The 20,503-nt window shown below is 47.4% G+C and overlaps 3 protein-coding genes across 5 annotated transcripts in view; 1 reads left to right on the forward strand and 2 right to left on the reverse strand.

Moving 5' to 3' along the window:
• Nucleotides 1–99: 99 nt before the first annotated feature.
• LOC102305876 (myosin IC heavy chain) lies at nt 100–6,704 on the reverse strand. Of its 3 annotated transcripts, none has more exons than XM_005946395.3 (5): nt 5,781–6,704; nt 3,716–3,759; nt 2,294–2,461; nt 901–995; nt 100–426 (listed from the first exon to the last, which is right to left on the reverse strand). In XM_005946395.3, exons 1-5 carry the CDS (start codon nt 5,845–5,847, stop codon nt 189–191), a joined length of 612 nt encoding a protein of 203 aa, XP_005946457.1. In that variant the 5' UTR covers nt 5,848–6,704; the 3' UTR covers nt 100–188. The 3 variants fall into 3 exon arrangements, with proteins under 3 accessions (XP_005946457.1, XP_042069749.1, XP_014196864.1); XM_042213815.1 differs by lacking the exon at nt 5,781–6,704 and adding an exon at nt 4,377–5,740; XM_014341378.2 differs by lacking the exon at nt 5,781–6,704 and adding an exon at nt 3,852–4,324.
• A 4,920-nt stretch (nt 6,705–11,624) lies between these two features.
• On the forward strand, nt 11,625–14,592 carry LOC102306493 (corticoliberin). The gene is made up of 2 exons (XM_005946397.3): nt 11,625–12,489; nt 14,023–14,592. The coding sequence occupies exon 2, from the start codon at nt 14,036–14,038 to the stop codon at nt 14,459–14,461; it is 426 nt and encodes a 141-aa protein (XP_005946459.1). The 5' UTR covers nt 11,625–12,489; nt 14,023–14,035; the 3' UTR covers nt 14,462–14,592.
• A 44-nt stretch (nt 14,593–14,636) lies between these two features.
• Nucleotides 14,637–20,503, reverse strand: part of LOC102290997 (E3 ubiquitin-protein ligase TRIM63) — a gene marked incomplete in the record, with an annotated part of 11,745 nt that continues 5,878 nt past the window's right edge. The window contains 6 exon segments of the mRNA XM_014341377.2: nt 14,637–15,008; nt 15,094–15,359; nt 18,183–18,307; nt 18,457–18,479; nt 19,259–19,492; nt 19,582–19,677. Coding sequence (XP_014196863.1) covers nt 14,931–15,008; nt 15,094–15,359; nt 18,183–18,307; nt 18,457–18,479; nt 19,259–19,492; nt 19,582–19,677 — 822 coding nt within the window.

Here is a 20,503-nt window from a genome sequence, read left to right on the forward strand (position 1 = left end):
AGCTGAGGCTGACGTCGGGCAATCGGGGCTGACTGGGAGGTTTTCGATGCACAGGTGACTCCATCGGCCTCTGAAACTCGCTTCAGACTCAAGCAGATGAAAGAGGGCCTCCCAGCGACCTGGACCTGACCCCTGGGACTCCTGGGTCACGTGCAGAGGAGGAGGAACAGGAGGAGTGAACTCGGGGTCTAGTCCGGCTGGAAGGCGGTGTTCACGGAACCGGTATCGGGGGTAGGATGGTGGATGTGGGTGAGATGCGGGCAGCTCTTCCTCCTGGATTTGGCCAGGACTCGGTGGAGGAGGCTCGGAGACCCCTGAGGAGCCGCGGAGGAGCCTCCCGTTCCTGCCGCCGCCACTGAGGGCCCATCGAGGCCGAGCGGGCGGCGGATGCTGTTCTTCCTGAGCAGCTTTGGGGTGCTGCGACCGCTGAAAGGAGAGAAAGTCATCAGGTGCATGTTTCACAGTGAAAACAGCCGACTCACATTCAGAGGGCTTTATTTTATTTTGGGCCCTCGGCACACAGTGAGTTTCCCCCAAAGTTCTCTCTGTGTTCTCGCCGACGATCGGTCCCGTCAAAAATCCATAAAAATCTAACTGTATGTTTGGAACCGGAGAACCTCACGTCACAAGAAATCAACTACAGAGAGACAAAAGGACAACAAATAAAAGCTTCTGATATAAAATTGAAGTCACATTAGTAATAATCTGCATTTAAACGCTGAACTTTGAAAGTAACCTGCATCCATGCAGTTCTGAAACAGTCTTTAGTAATAATGGTTCAATATTTAAAACAATAAAGAGCCTCAGTGTTTGTCCTCAAACAGCAGCTAAACCCTCTGATTGTCTCTGCTCAGTGTTTCAATAAAGTTTTGTTGCTGTAAAACCTGTTTTTGTAGTTACCTCGTGCAGCCACAGGGGGCGCCTGCGGTCAATACAACTGCTGGTACTGAACCTCTCCTCAGCAGTGTGGGCGTGGCTATGGAAGACGCTCCACCCTGTGAAACAAACACAGGATTACATCACTGTTGGCTGTGAGCCAATCAGCTGCTGAGTTTGTTTTAGGTTACAAACAGAAGCGAGAGTTTAATACCAATGTTTGCTATTCAGGGTTAAAGTCATTTCAACACCTGAACACCTTTAAATGGTAAATGGCCTGTATTTATATAGCGCTTTTCTAGTCCCTAAGGACCCCAAAGCGCTTTACACAACCTGTCATCCACCCATTCACACACAGATTCACACACGGGTGAATGTAGCCACAGCCGCCCTGGGGCGCACTGACAGAGGCGAGGCTGCCGGACACTGGCGCCACTGGGCCCTCTGACCAACAGGTGAAGTGTCTTGCCCAAGGACACAATGACCGAGACTGTCCAAGCCGGGGCTCGAACCGGCAACCTTCCGATTACAAGGCGAACTCCCAACTCTTGAGCCACGATCGCCCCAAATCTGGTGAAGATGTGACACAGGTGAGCAGATGGGTTGCAGCGCCTTAAATTCAGCTCAAATGTGAGTTAGTATATCGTAACGCCTTTAATGAATTATTGGCAGTTTAAGAAGTTTTTTTTTAATGGTTAAAAAGTGTGCCTTCCTCTTATCAAGCCCATCTGTCACAGAGCTACAGATAAGGTCCACCTGGACAGGTCACCTGTCAGCACAGAGGAAACCAGAAGAACTCAGACCTTCTTTGTTCTCCTCTGAAGTAAATGACGTTTTCTTGCATCAATAGATAAATGAATGTTGGAACTGCACAGGTATTTTTAAAGGTGTACCTGGAGCGTCTACAAGCCTTTAATCCCTCAGAAGCCTGTTTAAAACTAATCTGTGGTTTCCATTACTGCTGCCAGGTACCAAAGGGATTACCAGGTGAAAACAGGCTGGCCACGTTAAGGCTGCGCGTCGTGTCACAACGCTCACTTTAGTTTTTGCTTAAAGCTCAAACATGTTGCTGCTCTTCAGTCATGCCTTAAATCAGAGGAAGGTCTTTTCAGGGACCTGCTTTTCAGAGTCAATTCAATTCAGTTGTATTTATATAGCGCCAAATCACAACAAAAGTTGCCTCAAGGCGCTTCATAGATACAGAGAAAAACCCAACAATCATATGACCCCCTATGAGCAGCACTTTGGCGACAGTGGGAAGGAAAAATTCCCTTTTAACAGGAAGAAACCTCCAGCAGAACCAGGCTCAGGGAGGGGCGGGGCCATCTGCTGCGACCGGTTGGGGTGAGAGAAGTAAAGGACCTCATACTGGTTGAGGTGGAGTTTCTAATCCAGTCGGCCAGGTGAGCGCCGTTACCTGCAGCAGCTCCACACAGGCGGCGGGGAAGTAACCCTCATCCCCGTTCTTCAGCCGCCCGAACCACCACGCCTCATCCTCCTTAAACTGAACCTGGACCAGGTCCCCCTGGTTCAGGTTCAGCTCCTTCGGCCAGCGGCCCCGGTACTGGATCCTCGCCACCGCCATCTGCCAGTTACAGTCAGAAGTGCTTATGACTATATCGCCCCCCAGAGGATCAAACCTGACCAGCACTTTACTCTCTAAAGAAAGTTCATGAAAAACTCATGGAAATATTCAGAAAACAGGAGCCGTTAGTTTAAACGTCATCATTCTGTTGGTGCATTCGGCTTTTCAAACCATAATATAATGATCAAAACATAGTTTAGAGGTTTCAAAAGTCCCAGTAATTTAATTTCTGATTTATTCATGTTTTAGAACATTAAAAACGTGTTAACATGTCAGCATTTTGTATTTCAAAAGGTGGTTTTATATCACAAAAGCACCATAAATCCTGCAGATAATAAGTATAAATGCCCAATAAAAGAAGATGAGCTGTAGATGTGTTTAATTCTTGCTTTTCATAAATTTAAACTGACAAATTCAGTTTTAAAGTAGTTTAAATGTTAAAAATATCGTGCAGATGTCATGGTTATATTAGTGCGTTTAACCAACGTGCGGGTTATTTAAAACAAATGGTCTTTGAACTTTAAAGGTTTTCACTAAGTTAAAACTGTCAAAAGCACATTTAAAATCAGTCTAAGAGAACGAAATCGATGCTTTTATGAATGAATGTCACTCTGAGGACGCGTGTGTGCGTCTTTAATCGGCTCAGCAGGCTGTGAATACACAGAGGTCGGAGGTCGTGCTGATGTAACACTGATTAGCCTCTCTGGTCCCGAGCCAGAGCCTGAACCCTGACATCAAGACAAACGTGTTATTGAGCTGGACTCGGGCACTGAGGTGGCTCCGCCCATTTTACCTTCTGCATGTTTTCATTGATTCTTTCACCTGTGATGTGTTTTGGCTTCTCGACACTGGAGTGTTTTTATCGGCTTTGATCAGTAACCTGGCAGCTGTTGTCTGGTGGGCGTGAGAAGGCCGAGAAGTCGGGAGGCTAACAAACGTTCATCGTCTCATGAACACGAAACAGGAAGAAATACTGAGAAACCTTACTGAGGAGCCCGACGTGCCTCAACCAACGAGACCACTGTACTGCAGAGACACCAAACATTTGTTAACGTGATCGTTTCATGAATATTTCCTGTTCCAACATCAGTGAAATCCAACGCCTCACGGTTCGTTCTCGTGTTTGATAAATTTGACCAGAATCTGCTGTTATCTCTTTTCAGTGATACAGGTAAACTGCTCACATGCCTTTCAGAATAAGATGCGTTTCTTAGTTTCAGATTTTCAGAATAAAGGTTTGATGAATGAATTTACCTTCTCTGCTCCCACATATCTCGTCCTTGTCCTCGACCTGCAGACTGAAAAACACAGGAAGTCACATCAACCAATCAGCTCATCAATACAGATCCCACAAAACTCCTGTGTGTGTGTTTGTTCCTGTTTTACTGACATTGTGGGTCATATTTTGTGTACACAGTGCTTCTGGGCACAAAAAGCTTTGGTTGGTAATGATAGTGATTCATGGTGTCAGCTGACGTACGAGAAGGTTCGGTGCGTTTTCAGTTCACCCGAGAAAAGAAAAACGTACATTTGAATTTTTGCATTTGATTCTTACAAACAAACATGAGAAGCGAGGAAACTTCTGCATCCTGTGAGGAAGAAGAGACTGTGAGCTGGCTCCAGCATACAGAGATGCTCAAGTTAAGACAAGGAATTTAGATAAGAGCCGATCAGATCTGTGCAGACAGATTAAAGGATCAGAGACACACTGCAAGATGGAATCTGTGTGATTTAAGGAACAGCTGATTTTCTGCTGCCTCTCTTCCTCGCTGTTCTGTCCAAAGCGGCGAAGGTCCGATGTCATGTTTTTAACATCCACCAGGTTGCCAGTTATCTGTTTCACACCTCACCTTTCCATGGATATCTTACCCTCTCCTCGTGTTCAGTCTTATAACTAAAGATGTGTCAGGTTCACCTTCGAGGGAACGGTCTCTGAAGCGAGCCTGATCGAAGCGTGCGGTTAAAATGCTGCTGAAGGTGTTCACCGGTCACCTGGTAGATGGTTGTCACCGAGCGTCCTCAGCAAGCCGCTGTTACACCAGATTAGCTTTGTATAAAAGTGTAAAGATGGCATCACTTCCAGCTGCTTTATTCCATTCAGCGGTCCGAGACGGATCCTGGTCAGAGTCTGATCCCAGGAAACGCTGCGGCCTTCAGGTGCTTGGAGATGCCGGGAAACAGGATCAGGCTGAATTAGAGCAGGAAGTGAATGTTCAAGGATCAAACACACCTGAGACACATTACAGGAAGTAGAGCGGTGATATCTAAGACCTTCACGGTTCACGAAGGAGCCGTTTAAATTTTCCTCACTGCGAAGATCAACTTCCTGTTGATCCACTCGCAGCTGTCCTCAGACCTTCTGATTGGCTGATACCTGGCAGGACTTCACAGCAGTGTAATCTTTATCACGCAGGATTCACATGAACGGGTGTATTTGAACCCAAAGACCGACCACTCTGTGAAACCCGCTCGGGTTAACTCGCTCCACACGGAGTGATGATGAATCTTCAGTTTCCTGAAGCAGACTATGGTGGTCTGATATCGTATCATCGAGGCCAAAGGTCGCCGTCTGTCGCTGAGCTGACGAGTCGCTCTTTGCTGAGAGTTTCTCCGTTTTTCTTCATAAGAGCATCGCCAGATTTTCAGGTCTTTTCCTACAAACAGGTCATTTATAGCCTGAAGTTGACAGAAAAGTTTTAATGTTGGAACTAAGAAACTTGATGTCAGTGGCATGTTTCAATGAATCAGCAAAAAACCCTCGAAAACTGTAATAAAGCTGTTCACCATCTGCCGCCCAGCGAGGCGATGTAGAGGGCTCAGCTGCGAGTGAGAGACTGTGGGCGTAAAACAGCGATGAAGAGCCCGTGACCGCATCATCGTCACGCTCTGATGAAGACTCAGCGAAGAGTTCAGACGCTGGAGTCTGTTTGGAGATCGTGGCGTCCTCCGGACAGCACTCGGCTCAAAACAGCATCAATGCTGATCCGTGTCTGCGGGTTCAGGAGCGACAGCGTGATCATCACACTCCAGCTGCTGAACACCACCACCCACTGTAACATCTGGAGCTCCATGAAAGCAGCACCACCACGAAGAACAGCTGGCTTCAGCAGCAAACACACCAATCTCTGTCGTCGTCAGGCGTCGCTGCAGTTAGAGAAGCTTTGAACGTGGTGACGGGCGCGTCTGACCCAATCTGATGGTTTAGATCAGATTCATGAGAAGGGCACCGCCCATCAGCACCTGAACTCGGCATTGACACAAAGCGCGACTCGAGGTATTAAGGTGTGTCTGCTGAGAGGTGAAGGTGTGCTGCACTCACCCTGAGGGGAGAAGACGGTGGTATAAACCTCGATGTGTTCGTTGCTGTGTCTGTAGATCTGCTGCATGTCGTCTGCTCACACACACACTGGCTGTGGGTTTAAATACCTGCAGCAGTAATCCTCACACACACACACACAGCTCAGCACATTTATAACAGGACACGGTGAGTCAGAGAAACTGGCCCACCGACAGATCTGCTTCTCTGAAGGCTTACTCTGCTCACAGAATCAAATCCAGAGTGAGGCGGCTTTAAACTCTGCTTGCTGCTACAGGAGGCGTGGCCTAAATGGAACAGGTGACAGAAGCAGCCTGCTTCCAGTCACCAATCGCTTCCTCTGCACTGACGAGTAAAACCACCTGACACCTGTGGGGGTCCCCTTTAGCCAGGTGTCTCCCTTTACCCTCTCCCCTGCCTGTTTGTCATTTTGAGTGAAACAAAACAGCAGCTTCATCTTACACCTGACAGGTGTGCCATGCAGGACGTCAGCTGATCGATGAAACCCCAAAGAGGAGGGCTGTCAGTACACTGATTATTAGCTCTCTCTGTTAACCCCGGCTCTCTGCATCCGAGCACGTCAGGTGACTCTTCTTCTTCTGCGAGCGCTGCCCCAATCAGAGCCGTGCTCGGACGATGATGATGATGATGATAAAACTCTGAGAGGTGAAGCAGCTGAATCTGTGGCAGAGCGGGAAAACAAAGATCTGACTGCTGTGAATGAGTCTGTTTCTGAGCATGCTCAGTGCTGCGGTTTGTTTCTGAGGTCTACATTACAGCTGCGAGACTGTAGCTGTGTCCCAAAACCTAACAAGTATCTGGTAACGAATAAAGTGAAGGAAGTCTCATTTAAAACACTGATTTATCCTGCTAATCATTACATGACAAAGTTCAAAAGGGACATAAGTGTGAGCTGTGGATTTTGTGGAAGCCATCCTGAGACTGTGCAGCACCTCTTCTGGATCTGTTCATACGCTAGAACATTTTGGAAAGACTTCAGTAGATTCATTGCTGGACATCTCTACAAAGACTTTACTGTGAAACCGGAAAATGTTGTATTTTGTTTCTTTCGAAGGCAAAAAAGAAGATGTTTACTTTATAATACACTTGTTAGTTATCTTAGCTAAATTTTATTTTCACAAATGCAAATACAGTAACCAAAAACCTAATTTTAAACATTACTATAATGATGATTTATGTTACATAAAATTGATTCGTGGATCACTTAACAAAAAGGCTGTGAAAACTATTACTGTTTGTAGTAATTACAAATTATTGAATGTATGTAATTCTTTGTATTACACCCCCTGGCATATGTTCATTTTGTTCTGGTTGTGTACTAGTGATGCGCGAATCATGAACGAATCGTTCAATACTCGAGAATCACTTTACTGACTCATGAATCATGATTCACAAGCCCAACTGACTCACTGACTCATCCCTGTTGCTGTTAGCAGCAATGTATCTAGCTTATAATTAAAGTTGTGGAGAAAAACAACATCCAGTATCTTAACAAAAAGATTTCTGCTCTGAACTGGAAGAAAAAAACCCTGAGTAGAAGCTCACATCAAGACAATAGCTCCTCGGTTCACAGTAGCTCTGCTAACATGCTAACAGCACATTTGAGCTACTCACCCCCTCCCTCCTGGCTCACAGCTTCTTCTTCTTCTTGGTTGGCAACCAATGTTAAGGCGCATTACCGCCCCCTGGCTCACAGCTCAGTGGACATTTAGATGAGAAAATATATATTTGACACATTTAAGGAAAATACTATTAAAATAAAAATAAACAAAGTAAATGTTTATTAAGCAATTTTGATAGGAAATTGCTTAATTTTTGAAATGTTTTTGCTCTTTTTTGCTCTATAAAATAGTTGTTTTCTTTTAGAATCACTCGTCTTAGCAGTAGGATTTACATGACAAGAGAAACAAATTAAGTTTGAGTGAAAATGTAAATTTTTTGCACTCTCTGGTCAACTGACTCAGTGAATCAAATGACTCAAAAAATCCAATTCACTTTGGTGAGTGACTCATTAAAACTCGATTCAGTAAAAAGAATCAAATTTACCATCACTATTGTATACATGTTCTGTATACTGTTTCTTAATAAAGTTTAATAATTTAAAAAACAAAACGTCGGCTGCATCCTCCGGAGTCCGCATTTGAAGGCCGATTACGTCACAGCCAGGCGACGAAGGATGTCCCAATTCGTCGACTCCTCTGAATGCAGCCGACAAATGCGTCCTCCTTTTCCCCGAATTTGAAGGATGGGTCGGGTGTGTCCTTCGTGGCCCACCATATCCCAGAATTCATAGCACGGCCCAGCCAAACTCCAGTTTCCAACAGTGGCAGCAGGTAGTTAGTTTTTAATGTTACTCTTTTTATTCTTTCTGGGTCACAAAATAAACTTTTAACATATTTTCAGGCGAGAATGTAGCTGTGTAAACATCAAATATCTGCTCGGTTTATCAAGATATCACTCACATATTTGCAAAAGTGCTCCGAGGTTTTCAGAGACGTCTGTTACCCACCAGCTTGATAGCTGACCGGGGGGTTCAGTGGTCACTAAGATAACTTAAAAATGTTATTGTTTGGCTTTTAACGGTGTTTTGTTTGTTGATGAGTAAATCGGTTTGGCTGAGATCAAAGTTATTAGATAAAATAAAACTTTATTAATCCCCTGGGTGGGTTCCTCCAGATTTTCACACAGCTGAATAAACAGAAAACTGATTAAGCAGAAGTGTGAGACGGTCGAGAGTTTACTCCAGTGTCCTGTCTAAAAAGACAGCAAGGAGCAGACGGCCGAGTTTATTAAACTCCACCGAGACAGCGGTGACGCTAATCTGAAGGCTAGACCGTCCAATTTCACAGCCTTGCACTTCCGGCCTTCTCGGTCTTCGAAGGACCCGGCCCACGTAGACCGCGAAGGCCGCGTCCTTCGAAGGATGCAGCCGACGTTTTATATCCATGGAAACATGAAAGCTTTCTTTCCCACAGCCTGACGGAGGAGACGTGACATCAGATCAGAGAGATGATTAGTTGATCAGGTGTGTTCTGTGTTTGCAGCAGTGTGAGAGTCTCTACCAGAGTCACACAGATGAGCTCAGGTGTGCTCTGTGAGGTGTTCAGGGTCAGTCCGTCTAAACACGTCACATCAGATTTATATAGCAACTGTTCCTGGATCAGATTAAAGGGGATTAAAAAGGCCACACAGAGGCTCTTCTGAGAAACACACACACAAACACACACACACGTTTTCCTGTCTTAGTGGGGACATTCTGTTTCTGAGGTTCCAGGAGAGGTACGAATTGCGAGTGCAAATTTTGACCCGATTTTTCTTGCTTTCAGCTGATCGCTCAGTGTCATGTCAATCACACATGTGCTTACACAGGGACCTGAAGAGCCTTTCCAGCGGCTCCGTGGACCTCAGGGGGCAGCGGTGTTGGAAACGACACACTCTTCACTGCTCGGGACAGTTACAAAGCTTGAGCGATACATGTTTTTATTAAACATTTTAAGATAATACAACAAACTCATTTAGAGGATATGAAGTCAGAGAGACATGTGCTTTGGAACAACAAGCAGGCGCATCAACGGCAGAGCGCAGCTTCACTCTTAGTTTGTGGTAACTCACAGCGATGGTCCGCGTCAGCCCTGACCTTGTGTTAAAGTAATACTAAGGTAATAAAGGTATTTCTGGTGTAGCACAACTTTATCCTTTCAACAGCCACCCAAGGTTAAATAACTAGCAACAGAGATCCTACAGCTTCAAACTGTATGACCCTTCCAGGGCCTGAAGCCAAGTAAAGTGCCCCTCCCACAGCCAAACCCATCTGTTCTCTGATTGGACATTAGAGCACTTCGCTCTCGCTCTGCAGGCCTACTTGTTGTTCCTAGAGTATTTAAAAGTAGAATGGGAGGCAGAGCCTTCAGTTTTCAGGCCCCTCTTCTGTGGAACCAGCTTCCAGTTTGGATTCAGGAGACAGACACTATCTCTACTTTCAAGATTAGGCTTCAAACTTTCCTTTTTGCTAAAGCATATAGTTAGGGCTGGACCAGGTGACCCTGAATCCTCCCTTAGTTATGCTGCAATAGACGTAGGCTGCCAGGAGACTCCCATGATGCATTGAGTTTTTCCTTTCCAGTCACCTTTCTCACTCACTATGTGTTAACAGACCTCTCTGCATTGAATCATATCTGTTATTAACCTCTGTCTCTCTTCCACAGCATGTCTTTATCCTGTCTTCCTTCTCTCACCCCAACCGGTCGCAGCAGATGGCCCCGCCCCTCCCTGAGCCTGGTTCTGCCGGAGGTTTCTTCCTGTTAAAAGGGAGTTTTTCCTTCCCACTGTCGCCAAAGTGCTTGCTCCTAGGGGGTCATATGATTGTTGGGTTTTTCTCTGTATCTATGAAGTGCCTTGAGGCGACTTTTGTTGGGATTTGGCGCTGTATAAATAAAATTGAATTGAATTGAATTGAATTGAACATTGTCATGTGATTGACATGACATTGACCAATCAGCTGAACTGATTCAAAATTCGTACTCGTAAGTTGAGAGTCACACACAGCCAGGGAACCAGAGTTTGACACGTAGCTTTCTGCTTTCTATCTGTAAGCAGACCTTAACATGTGTAACGTGTCTAAATACTTTTACAAACACACAAATTCTCCTCTATAGATGCACAAACATGACATTTTCAGATTTTTTGGTTTACAAGGTTACAAAACTCACAACTACGCAGTCTGATTTACAAGTTCAGAGCATGGATGAGGACAGTTTGAGCCTGTAACGTCTGCCATGTCGGTGCAGGACGAGGCAGTGAAAAGGCACAAAAACACAAAAAGGTGCACAGAAGTTCGTCTGCTGCGTACATGCGCTGAAGGACGTGCTGCTCATGCTGGTAAAACCCTCAGTTGTTCAGCCTCCACAGTATAAACGTATCTCTGCTGCTGATGGTCCACACAGAACAGTCTGAGCTCCTGCAGCCTGCACATCACCTGAAGCTCTCCGACCTCTCACCTCACTCAGGGCCTTGAACGTCGGTTTGGTGGTAACCCCCTCCTCCTGAATGTCCTCTCCTACAAACTGGTCACTGCCGGTGTTCACGCTGAGCCCAGCAGCTCTGCAGACAGCTGTACAGAAGCTGCGAGCAGAGGTCCTCCTGTAACCTGTAAGCCAATGTTCTTTAGTTTTTCTCCCAGGAGCAGATCACGGCATCACGGTGGCACGGCGGTTAGCGAATGGATGGATGGATGGAGCAGATACACTGCTTCATCTCTCTGAGGTCAGGCTCAGAGGCTGTGGCAGAGCTGCATGTGTGCACCGCTCAGCTTCACCGAGTTTGTGGACGCTTTAAAGTCCATTAAAGACAAAAACGTGTTTCTGTTAGAGACGCTCCTCAACTCTTCCTAGCTCTGTGGGATTTTTGCTTTTCTTTACGTTTTGTTGCATTGCACACGTCTCATTGAATCTCCACGCTGCACAGGGGTGTGGTCTCCGGGTCTGCTCCTGGTCAGACTTTCACCTCATCACCATCCTGCTCATGTAAACACTTTGTTTTTGAAATGAAGATGCAGATGAAAGATCTCAGTTTTTCCCCGCTGTAATTTGTGAAAGGTCAGAGGTCACTGCAGCAGGACGTAAAGGTGAGGAGGCAGAGATATAAACACTGGGATGGACTTCCTGTTGGTAAACCTGACGGTGAGGAGACACATCGACCTTTAAACAAACAGAAGCAGGGCTTTATTCTGTCTTTACTTTGGAGTCACAAGTTTACTTGAGAATCCATTGAAGCAAAACCGGAACGACACCTGCAGAGAGTCCAGGTCCTGCAGGTGACGAGGCCGCGCTGCTCGTTATACAGTAAGTGGATCCTGACAGAGAGCGTGAACATGGCGGCCGACCTGCTGGGAGTTCCCCGAGGAAACATCCAGGAGCTCTGGAGGAAAGGACCGAGGAGACGATAGCGCCTCTGTTTGAGTCGTCCTCCTATTTAAAGGCCGTCTGCCCTCAAAGCGTTTATGGTTCATTCTCACTGGGAATAACTGTGGGACCTCATCACTAATGGTAGCGGACACGGCGCTGCTCCGATGTCCACCTCGCTGAGCTTCCTCCTGCTGCAGCACAAATATCAAAGCTGTGAATTCGTCCCAACTGTCAGAGCGTTTTCAGACCTCGCAGCAGATGAAGGTCACACGCCGAGTCCACAGCCAGGCTGAGAAAGGTCACGTTGTCCTCACGCTCGCCGCCTCCACCGCCAAGGCCGCCCAGCCGACAGGAAGTGATCGGCTGTCACAGTCAGAGAGAAACAAAACCGTGTTTCATGTTCATTCCTCCTGAATTCTTCTCTCCACAGCTGGAATGCCACAGGACCGACCACCGCCCTCCATCTGGATCACTTCCTGTCAGGACGTGGAAATCAGTGGAAATATTTCTCTGTACAAATGCAACGAATCGATCAGCTGATCACTGCAGCTATGAATCCTTCCAGCTGTTTGGCTTCATGCTGACTGAAGAAGAGGAGGACGATGAAGGTCACCTCTGTCCTCATCAGGAAACAGAACTGGAACCACAGAGAAAGTAGCTGGACAACATCAGCGTCATCACTGAGCGCGTGCAGAGCCCCTCCCCCCCGCTCTCTGATATAAAGCAGAAACAGCTCGAGTGTTTCTGTTTGACTGAAGAGACGCCGCAGAGACGCAAACGCACGTCAGGTAAGAAGATCCATCGTCACGGCACAGACGCAGGAAACCCGAGTCGTCTTTCCTCCGATAATTGGAATTCTTATTTCTGTGCTTTATCCTCGACTTCCTGTCCGAGTGACCGCGGGGTGTGATCCGTCTGCAGTCGTTTCCAGCCTCGTGCGTGCACGCGTCTGTCTTTATTCACCTGTGACCGCTAAGGCCCGAGCTGCTGCAGTCACCGTGCCAGGTGTTTCACACCTTGCTAAAGATGCAAGAATGAAACTGAGCTCACGAGACTCAGGTGGAGGCGGAGCAGCTCTCTCCATCCTGACTGTCGGTGGAGCGACGGTGCAGACTGCAGACGGACAGGCGAAGCTCTGAGACCTCGGTCGGCGTGGAGTCTGCTTCCTGTTGTCCTTTCAGTCTAGCAGCACTGAGATTCGGCTTCATGCTTATCAGAGTTTCAAGGCTGGACTTTCCACGGTTAGAGTCGTATGTCTGTGAAGGTTCTCAGTCCTCCAGGTCATCGTGGTCTAAGGAGCTTGCAAAGAAAAGCGTCTGGACTTCTTTGAGTTGCTTGAAGACGTTTCACCTCCGAGAAGCTTCTTCAGTTCTAAGGTCAAGTGGTGGAGAGTCCCAGATTTAAGTCTGGTAACGCCCACTCACATCCTGGGCCATCTGACCTCAGGAAATCACATGATGGGGTGGGGCCAGGTTTCACAACGAGCTCACCCGAAACCCTGGCTGATTGTGACCCACACCTAAATAATTTAAAGGAGTCCAGACGCTTTTCTTTCCAAGCTCCTTAGACCTCGGTTAGGGTCCTCAGCCGTTCAGACCATGGCACAGTGAAACAAACACTCACCCTGCAGTTCAACTGTGTGTGTGTGTTTGAGGAAGACAACACCGGCGTGCTGAGGGTCTGCCTGATGCGGCCCAGATATCCAGTTAGCATCCACGACAGGTTAGATCAGGGGTGGGCAACTCCAGGCCTCGAGGGCCGGTGTCCTGCAGGTTTTAGATCTCACCTTGGGTCACCTGAATCACATGATTAGTTCCTTACCAGGCCTCTGGAGAACTTCAGGACACGTTGAGGAGCTAATTCAGCCGTTTAAATCAGCTGTGTTGGTTCAAGGACACATCTAAAACCTGCAGGGACACCAGCCCTCGAGGCCCGGAGTTGCCCACCCCTGGGTTAGATTCAGTTCAACAGAACTTACATTGCAAACAGGAAAACAGCTGTACTGAAGCCACGCCCTAACCTGGCCCCAGGTGTGTCTGCGACCTGGTGGCTGTTACCAGGAAGCGTCTTCAGTTCGCGTGACGCCGGGTCACTGTCACAGGCGAGCTTTTAGGTTGTTTGGTTCACTTCCTGAAATAAAACCCTTCATCCTGGGAACTGAGAAAAGACGGTCAGCTGACACTCGTGCCGTAACAGCAGACGCCCGCTCACATCTTCGTCTGCTCAGGTCGTTTTCAGGGCGTCCGCCTCGCTGACGGTGTCGATGATGCGGTTGGTTGCAGGTGTGTGAATGAGCGTGCTCTCTCCTCTTCCTCCTGCAGACTGCCCTCTGAGATGAAGCTGAATGTGTTGCTGTGGCTCGTGTCTCTGCTCGGCGCTGTCCTCCCTCGCTCTGCTGACGCCCAGCCGGCCGCCGCTCCTGCTGACCGCCGCCTCTTTCCCCGACCACTGCTCCTCCACCTGGGGCAAGAGCTCTCCCTCAGGATGGGTGGAGGAAGCGGTGCTTCCGAGCTCCTCTCCTCCTCTTCCTCAGCGGTGAAATCGGCTCTGCTGCAGCTCACACAGCGCCTCTTACAGGCCCGGGCGGAGCAGCAGCAGGACGAGGAAGCCGGGGAGAAGGGGAAGAGGTCCGACGAGCCTCCCATCTCTCTGGACCTGACCTTCCACCTGCTCAGGGAGGTTCTGGAGATGGCCCGGGCGGAGCAGATTGCGCAGCAGGCCAACAGCAACCGCATGATCATGGATACCCTCGGAAAGTGAAGAAGAAGTAGACTTTGCACTTCCAGCATGACTGTTCGTCCTGAAATGTTGGCGTGCGACACTTCAGCCGGTGCGGCCGTTTACTGACAGCTGATGTTTTAACTTCATGAATAAAATCTTTGTTGTTTGAACAGCTTGTTTTTGAAAACTGACATTTTACCTGTTCAATAAAAAGACAAACCAGCTCCCCCTGTCTCAGCTGATCTCCGTCTGTAAAGCTAAACGATTTCTGGTTTGGAGTTTGGTGTCAGCTGACTGATCCCAGGCAGGAGCAGAATAAAGGTCAATAATAAAAAATCATTTATTTCACAATTAAAGAGAAAAAAGATTCCAGACTTTAAGCAACAAAACACAGAATTAAACGTCTTCTCTCGAAACTACAAAGCAGCGCGTTCAGCAAACGTCTTCTGGAAGCAAACGTTTATCGTATTTGCTGCATGGATGACGAGGACAGGAACAGATCCAGGTCCTACTTCTGGTTGAGCCAGCTGAAGGAGAACACGTGCTTGGGGCCGTCTTTGTCCTCCGCCTCGCTCTGTAAGTCAGACTGAATAAGGAGAAGGTTATTGAGGCAGGTCACCTGTCTCCTACGGGTGTGCTTAATTTCAGAACTGAAGGCAATGAGGTCATACCTGGGGGGCGGGGCTAGTAGTTGGGAGTGGCAGAGGAGGCGGGGTCTGGTTTGATGTCGAAGGGGAGGCACTCTTAGTTTGCGATGATGTAGGGGGCGTGGTCTCTGGGGCTTTCGGAGGGGGTGGAGCTGAGAGACCAGGCGACAGAGCAGGCTGCCGATTGGCCGGCAGTCCTGCAGACGCAGCTTGCTGCGACTCTGCAGGACTGCCGGCCGTCTGAACTTTGACCTCCCCCTCATCTTCATCATCATCTTCGTCTTCATCAACTGAGAAACACAGTGTTAACATTTAGCATGTAGCACACATGCAGGTTAGCATGCACCGTGCTAAAGTATAAAAGGTTTATGAATAAATACATTTATAGCATCGTCTGTGCTGTGTGTGCTTGGCTTAGCACAGGGCTCAGCAACCTTTAACACCCAAAGAGCCACTTGGACCCGGTTTCCACGCAAAAGAAAACTGGGAGCCGCAACTACTTTTTGAAATCTAAAGTGAAGATAACACTGTATATGTTGTTATTTTTACCTTTATGCTTTGTGTGAACAACTTAAGTAAGTAAAGTTTATTCATTAAGCACTTTTCACAGACAGGCAGTCGCTATGCGCTACACACAAATATTAAAATAAACAATACAATCAATAGACATTATACACAATGTAAAAGATCAAATGTAAATAATGTAAAGAATATAAAATACGTACAACAAAAGGCTTGTTTGAAAAGAAAAGTTTTTAACTGCTTTTTAAAAGAATCCACGGAGCAACTAAGGTGTGCTGCTTATGAAATCCATGAAGTGCTACAGAGAAAATTACCTTTTATTTATGTAATTAACACATTTTGAACTCTTAAAGAAATATAACCAAAGGAAAGACGCTGAACTAAAATGATCCAGCAGACAAAAGCTGCTGTGAGTCACCCTCATATCGCCTTTGTGCTTTTGGAGCCTTGACCTGACTTTTAAAAAGTAACTGGAAAAAAGTACTATGCTGCTAAAAATGAAAAATGGATATTTGCAAAATTCTACCTAAATATGTATTTTACCTGGTTAATGTGTGTGGCGGGGCGTGGTCTGCAGTGCCGCTGTGTGGGAGTCGGACCCACCTGAGCGGCACCCGCAATCACGCCTCGCTCATCTTCACGCAGGACTGTAAGCTGTCATCTGTGAGGCGTGAGCGGTGTTTGTTTTTAACATAGTTCACGGTGGAGAACAGCTGCTGACATAATGTGGATCCGAAGATCCATAACTGGCCCACCTGGGGTTGAAAGTCTCGATAAATGCACAGCGTTTCGGCGGGTACACCGGCTTCCGCGAGTGTGACGCTTATTTTGAGCGATGAAAAAATAATACGATATAATTTTATTTTTATATTTCAAAATCACAGTAATCTCCCAATTTAGAACTACAAGTTAAAAAGAACTAAACACAAATAAAATACACTTCAGCTAAATACTTCTAATTTATTTTCCCAAACCACCCGGAGCTGCAAAATAAGGACTAAAGAGCCGCATGCGGCTCCGGAGCCGCGGGTTGCCGACCCCTGGCTTAGCACGTTAGCTAATCCAAGCAAACACTGTCTGCTCCAGTCTGAGAAATTAGCCGTGTTTAATGTAGATATTAACAGTATGCTAGCAACAATGGCATTCTCTTACGCGATAGACGTGACCAAAGAGCGCCAGACCCCCTAGCTGGTCGCGTGCACATTCGCACCTTGAATGTACCTGGGTCCATCAGGTCCTCCAGAAGCGTAAGCAATTTGGTGAGTTTCACCATTTGCTCCAGGAGCTGCGTCTGGATGACGGCCGCTTTCAGCAGCACCACCGTCTTTCCCTCGCCAAGTTTGAGGAGCTGCTGTCCCGCGGCGGTCCAAGCATCGCCCACCTAAACACCAACTACAGGCGCTCAATCCCACCTGCAGAGCGCCTGTTCATCTGCCTGAGGTTAGTAAAAGTGTTTAATAGGGCGATCATGGCTCAAGAGTTGGGAGCTCGCCTTGTAATCGGAAGGTTGCCGGTTCGAGCCCCGACTCGGACAGTCTCGGTCGTTGTGTCCTTGGGCAAAACACTTCACCCGTTGCCTACTGGTGGTGGCAGAGGGCCCGGTGGCGCCAGTGTCCGGCAGCCTCGCCTCTGTCAGTGCGCCCCAGGGCGGCTGTGGCTACAATGTAGCTGCCATCACCAGTGTGTGGATGGGTGGATGTGTAAAGCACTTTGGGGTCCTTAGGGACTAGTAAAGCTATATAAATACAGGCCATTTACCATTTTAACATGGTAGTCCTTTATTGATACCTGTGCTAATATAAGCTCATTTGAAGTCCCAGCGACTTCCCCACAACGGCTCTGAGCCACCCACAAAACTCTAAAGAGCGTTCCTGCCTTTTTAAAAATTTTCTTAATAAATGGATCTTGCCTCCAAAATAAACTAACCTCTCTTTATTCTCTTAAACAATTGGTCTTCACTATGTTCCTATATAGTAGTTTATTATGAGATAAATTCTACATGTGTCAAGTTGTGTGCCAATATTTGCTGTGTAGTAGAACTGAGACATTAGTTATTACAAAAATGTATTTGAAATAATATTAAAGTTCTCGGTAGAGAAAGCAGCTGGTGTCGTACAGCTCCGGGTGGTTGGCTACGGCGTTGATGAGCCTTTCCCCCATATTGATAAATGGCTTTGGCTGGACCTGCCCCTTTAAACTAGGTCAGAGCATCACGGGCTCCTGATTGGTTGTCGCAGCGCGACTTGACGCTGGAGTTCAGATTTTTCCAACTCGAGTGGTAGACACGATTAGCGCGTATGCACAAAATGCAACACACAAACTGCAGCGCATATTTTACTTCTGCTTCAAACTTACTTCTGCGTGTTTTCCCGACGCAAATCTGCTTCTGAAGTTTCGCGGGATCTCCAGTCGTGCTTCATCGCACTCCTCCATTGACTTTACCTGTAAACCTGACGCTCTGGTCGCGTCTGTCGCGCTCGGTGTGTACGCACTGTTATTGATAGTGATACAGTTTAAAGACTAAAACAGACTAAAACGGCGTTACTAAAACATGAAGTTATCTGTGATTGGTAAGTGAAGACGCTGTTTACGCTTGATGAAGTCGATGTCGCTCAGCGCTCTCCTCTGATGCTCAAAGTTTGCCGTGAAGTGATCCATGTTCTCGTAGCCGTGCTGGACCTTATCGAGGTGAGACGTGTCGGAGCCCTCCGTGATCCTGATGGCACAAAACGGACATCAGTAACAACAAGGAAGAGCAAACAAAAATATTTATTAAAACAACCATGAGAAACAGACAACAAACAAGAGACACAGAAACAAAGCAAGCACAAAGATTCAACAAACAACAGCAAAGAGGAAGCTCACTTCTGCAGCAGAGGTTTGGCCATCTGTAAACGAGAAACGAAGGCACACTTTAATAATCATTAACAAGTGTTACTGCTGAAGCTCCATGCTATCACCCTATGCTAACAGCATATGCTAACACATTGAGGCATGCTAAACTGTTTGTGTAGGAGAACATAATGACATGAAGCTTATGTGCAAGTTCAATAAGGAGGATCTGTAATCACCCTCCTGCCTTCACTACCTCTACCACGCTGTCAGTCTCAATGCTGACATCATCACTGTTGTCACTATAAGACTGGACTCACACACGTCACCACACATTTCCTATAATCCTATAATTCCTATAATTTATCATCCTTATCTTTATAATCTCTTCTGCTATTTGCACATTTTTTACTGTAAATTCCTAAGTTAATTTGTAAATTTTGTAGTAAACTGTAAATTGTAAATATTGTAAAACTTCTGTCATTTAATGGTCGGGCATTGTACAGCTACAAGCATTTCACCCCCATGTCACACTGTGTATGGTTGTGTGTGTGTGACAAATAAAATTTGAATTTGTTGTCCAATCTTCTTCTCGCTCGCCTTCTTTGGGCCAACCAGCCTGGAGACTCCGGGATTCAAAGCCCAACACCAAATAACCCCATTTCTCCATAAGCCACGCCCAGGTCTTCCAGTGAGCTCTCCTTATTGAACTACCATAAACTACATCAATGAACAGTGAACTTGTGTACATGCGAGTTTAAAGATGGCAGCCTGATGCTAAGGTTTTAGCCGCTAACATAAAGTGCTGCACAGGACGTGGTGCGTTCAGGTTCACCTGCAGAAACAGGGCCATCTCAGACTCATCCATGGTCTGGATGGCAGTTTCGAGCAGCTTGGCGGTGCCGTCCACGTGCTCGGTGTACTTCCTCCTCAGGCCTCGAATGTAGTCCAGCTTCTCCTCCTGCTCGGCGTTGATCTTCACCGTCATCTCGCTCTTCTTCTCCTCTAGTAGAGCGAACAGGTGATCGAATGTCTCGCACACCTTCGACTTCTGTCGCCGACCGTTCTCCTGCCAACACAGTGAGGCCATCACGGTGAGTGGTTTGTGGGCGGAGCCAATCATCTTAAAGGTGCGAAAACACCTGAAGGTGAACTCACGTCGACGGCTCTGCAGGTTTCCTCCAGCTGACTGACGATCGCCTGAATCCTCTCGTTGTTCCCGACCAGCATGGACACACAGTCAGCCAGCTCGACCTGCACGCACACACGCACGTGCACACACACACGTGCACGTGTGCACACACACACGCACGTGCACACACACACACACACGTGCACACACGTGCTGTCAGATAAATCTATGACTATGAGAAAAGGACGAGCTCACATCACTGTGCTGGTTTCATCTCCACAAATCTGAACGTTTCTTCACCTCCGTCCTCACCTCCTCCTCGCCTCCTCCTCGCCTCCTCCTAACGTCCTCCTCTTCCCCTCCTCAGCTCCTCCTCACCTCCCCCTCCTCACCTCCATCCTCACCTCCCCCTCACCTCCTCTTCACCCCTGTCCTCACCTCCGTCCTCACTTCTGTCCTCACGTCCTCCTCACCTCCATCCTCACCTCCCCCTCACCTCCTCTTCACCCCTATCCTCACCTCCGTCCTCACCTCTGTCCTCACATCCTCCTCACCTCCTCCTCACGTCCTCCTCAGCTCCTCCTCAGCTCCTCCTCACCTCCGCCCTCACCTCCTCCTCACCTCCCCCTCCTCACGTCCTCCTCACCTCCGTCCTCACCTCTGTCCTCACATCCTCCTCACCTCCATCCTCACCTCCTCCTCACTCACATGTTCTCGTCTTTGACCTGAGGCTCAGACCTTCAGGCACAGGTACGTCAGCCAGTGTAACAGGAAGTGGTCATAAAACGTTAGTTATTGTGTCGCGCCTGCTTTTTAGAGTCAGCACGACTTTCAGACCATGAAGAGTGTTCATGTCTGCAGCTCATACGTTCATCCTTCAACCATCAATCATCGTTTTCTAACCCGAACCAAGCACTTCAAGCATTTCACACACACACACACACACAC

This window comes from Haplochromis burtoni, unplaced genomic scaffold (assembly GCF_018398535.1).
Source record: "Haplochromis burtoni strain Fernald_Lab_line unplaced genomic scaffold, NCSU_Asbu1 Contig_483, whole genome shotgun sequence".
NCBI lineage: Eukaryota > Metazoa > Chordata > Actinopteri > Cichliformes > Cichlidae > Haplochromis > Haplochromis burtoni.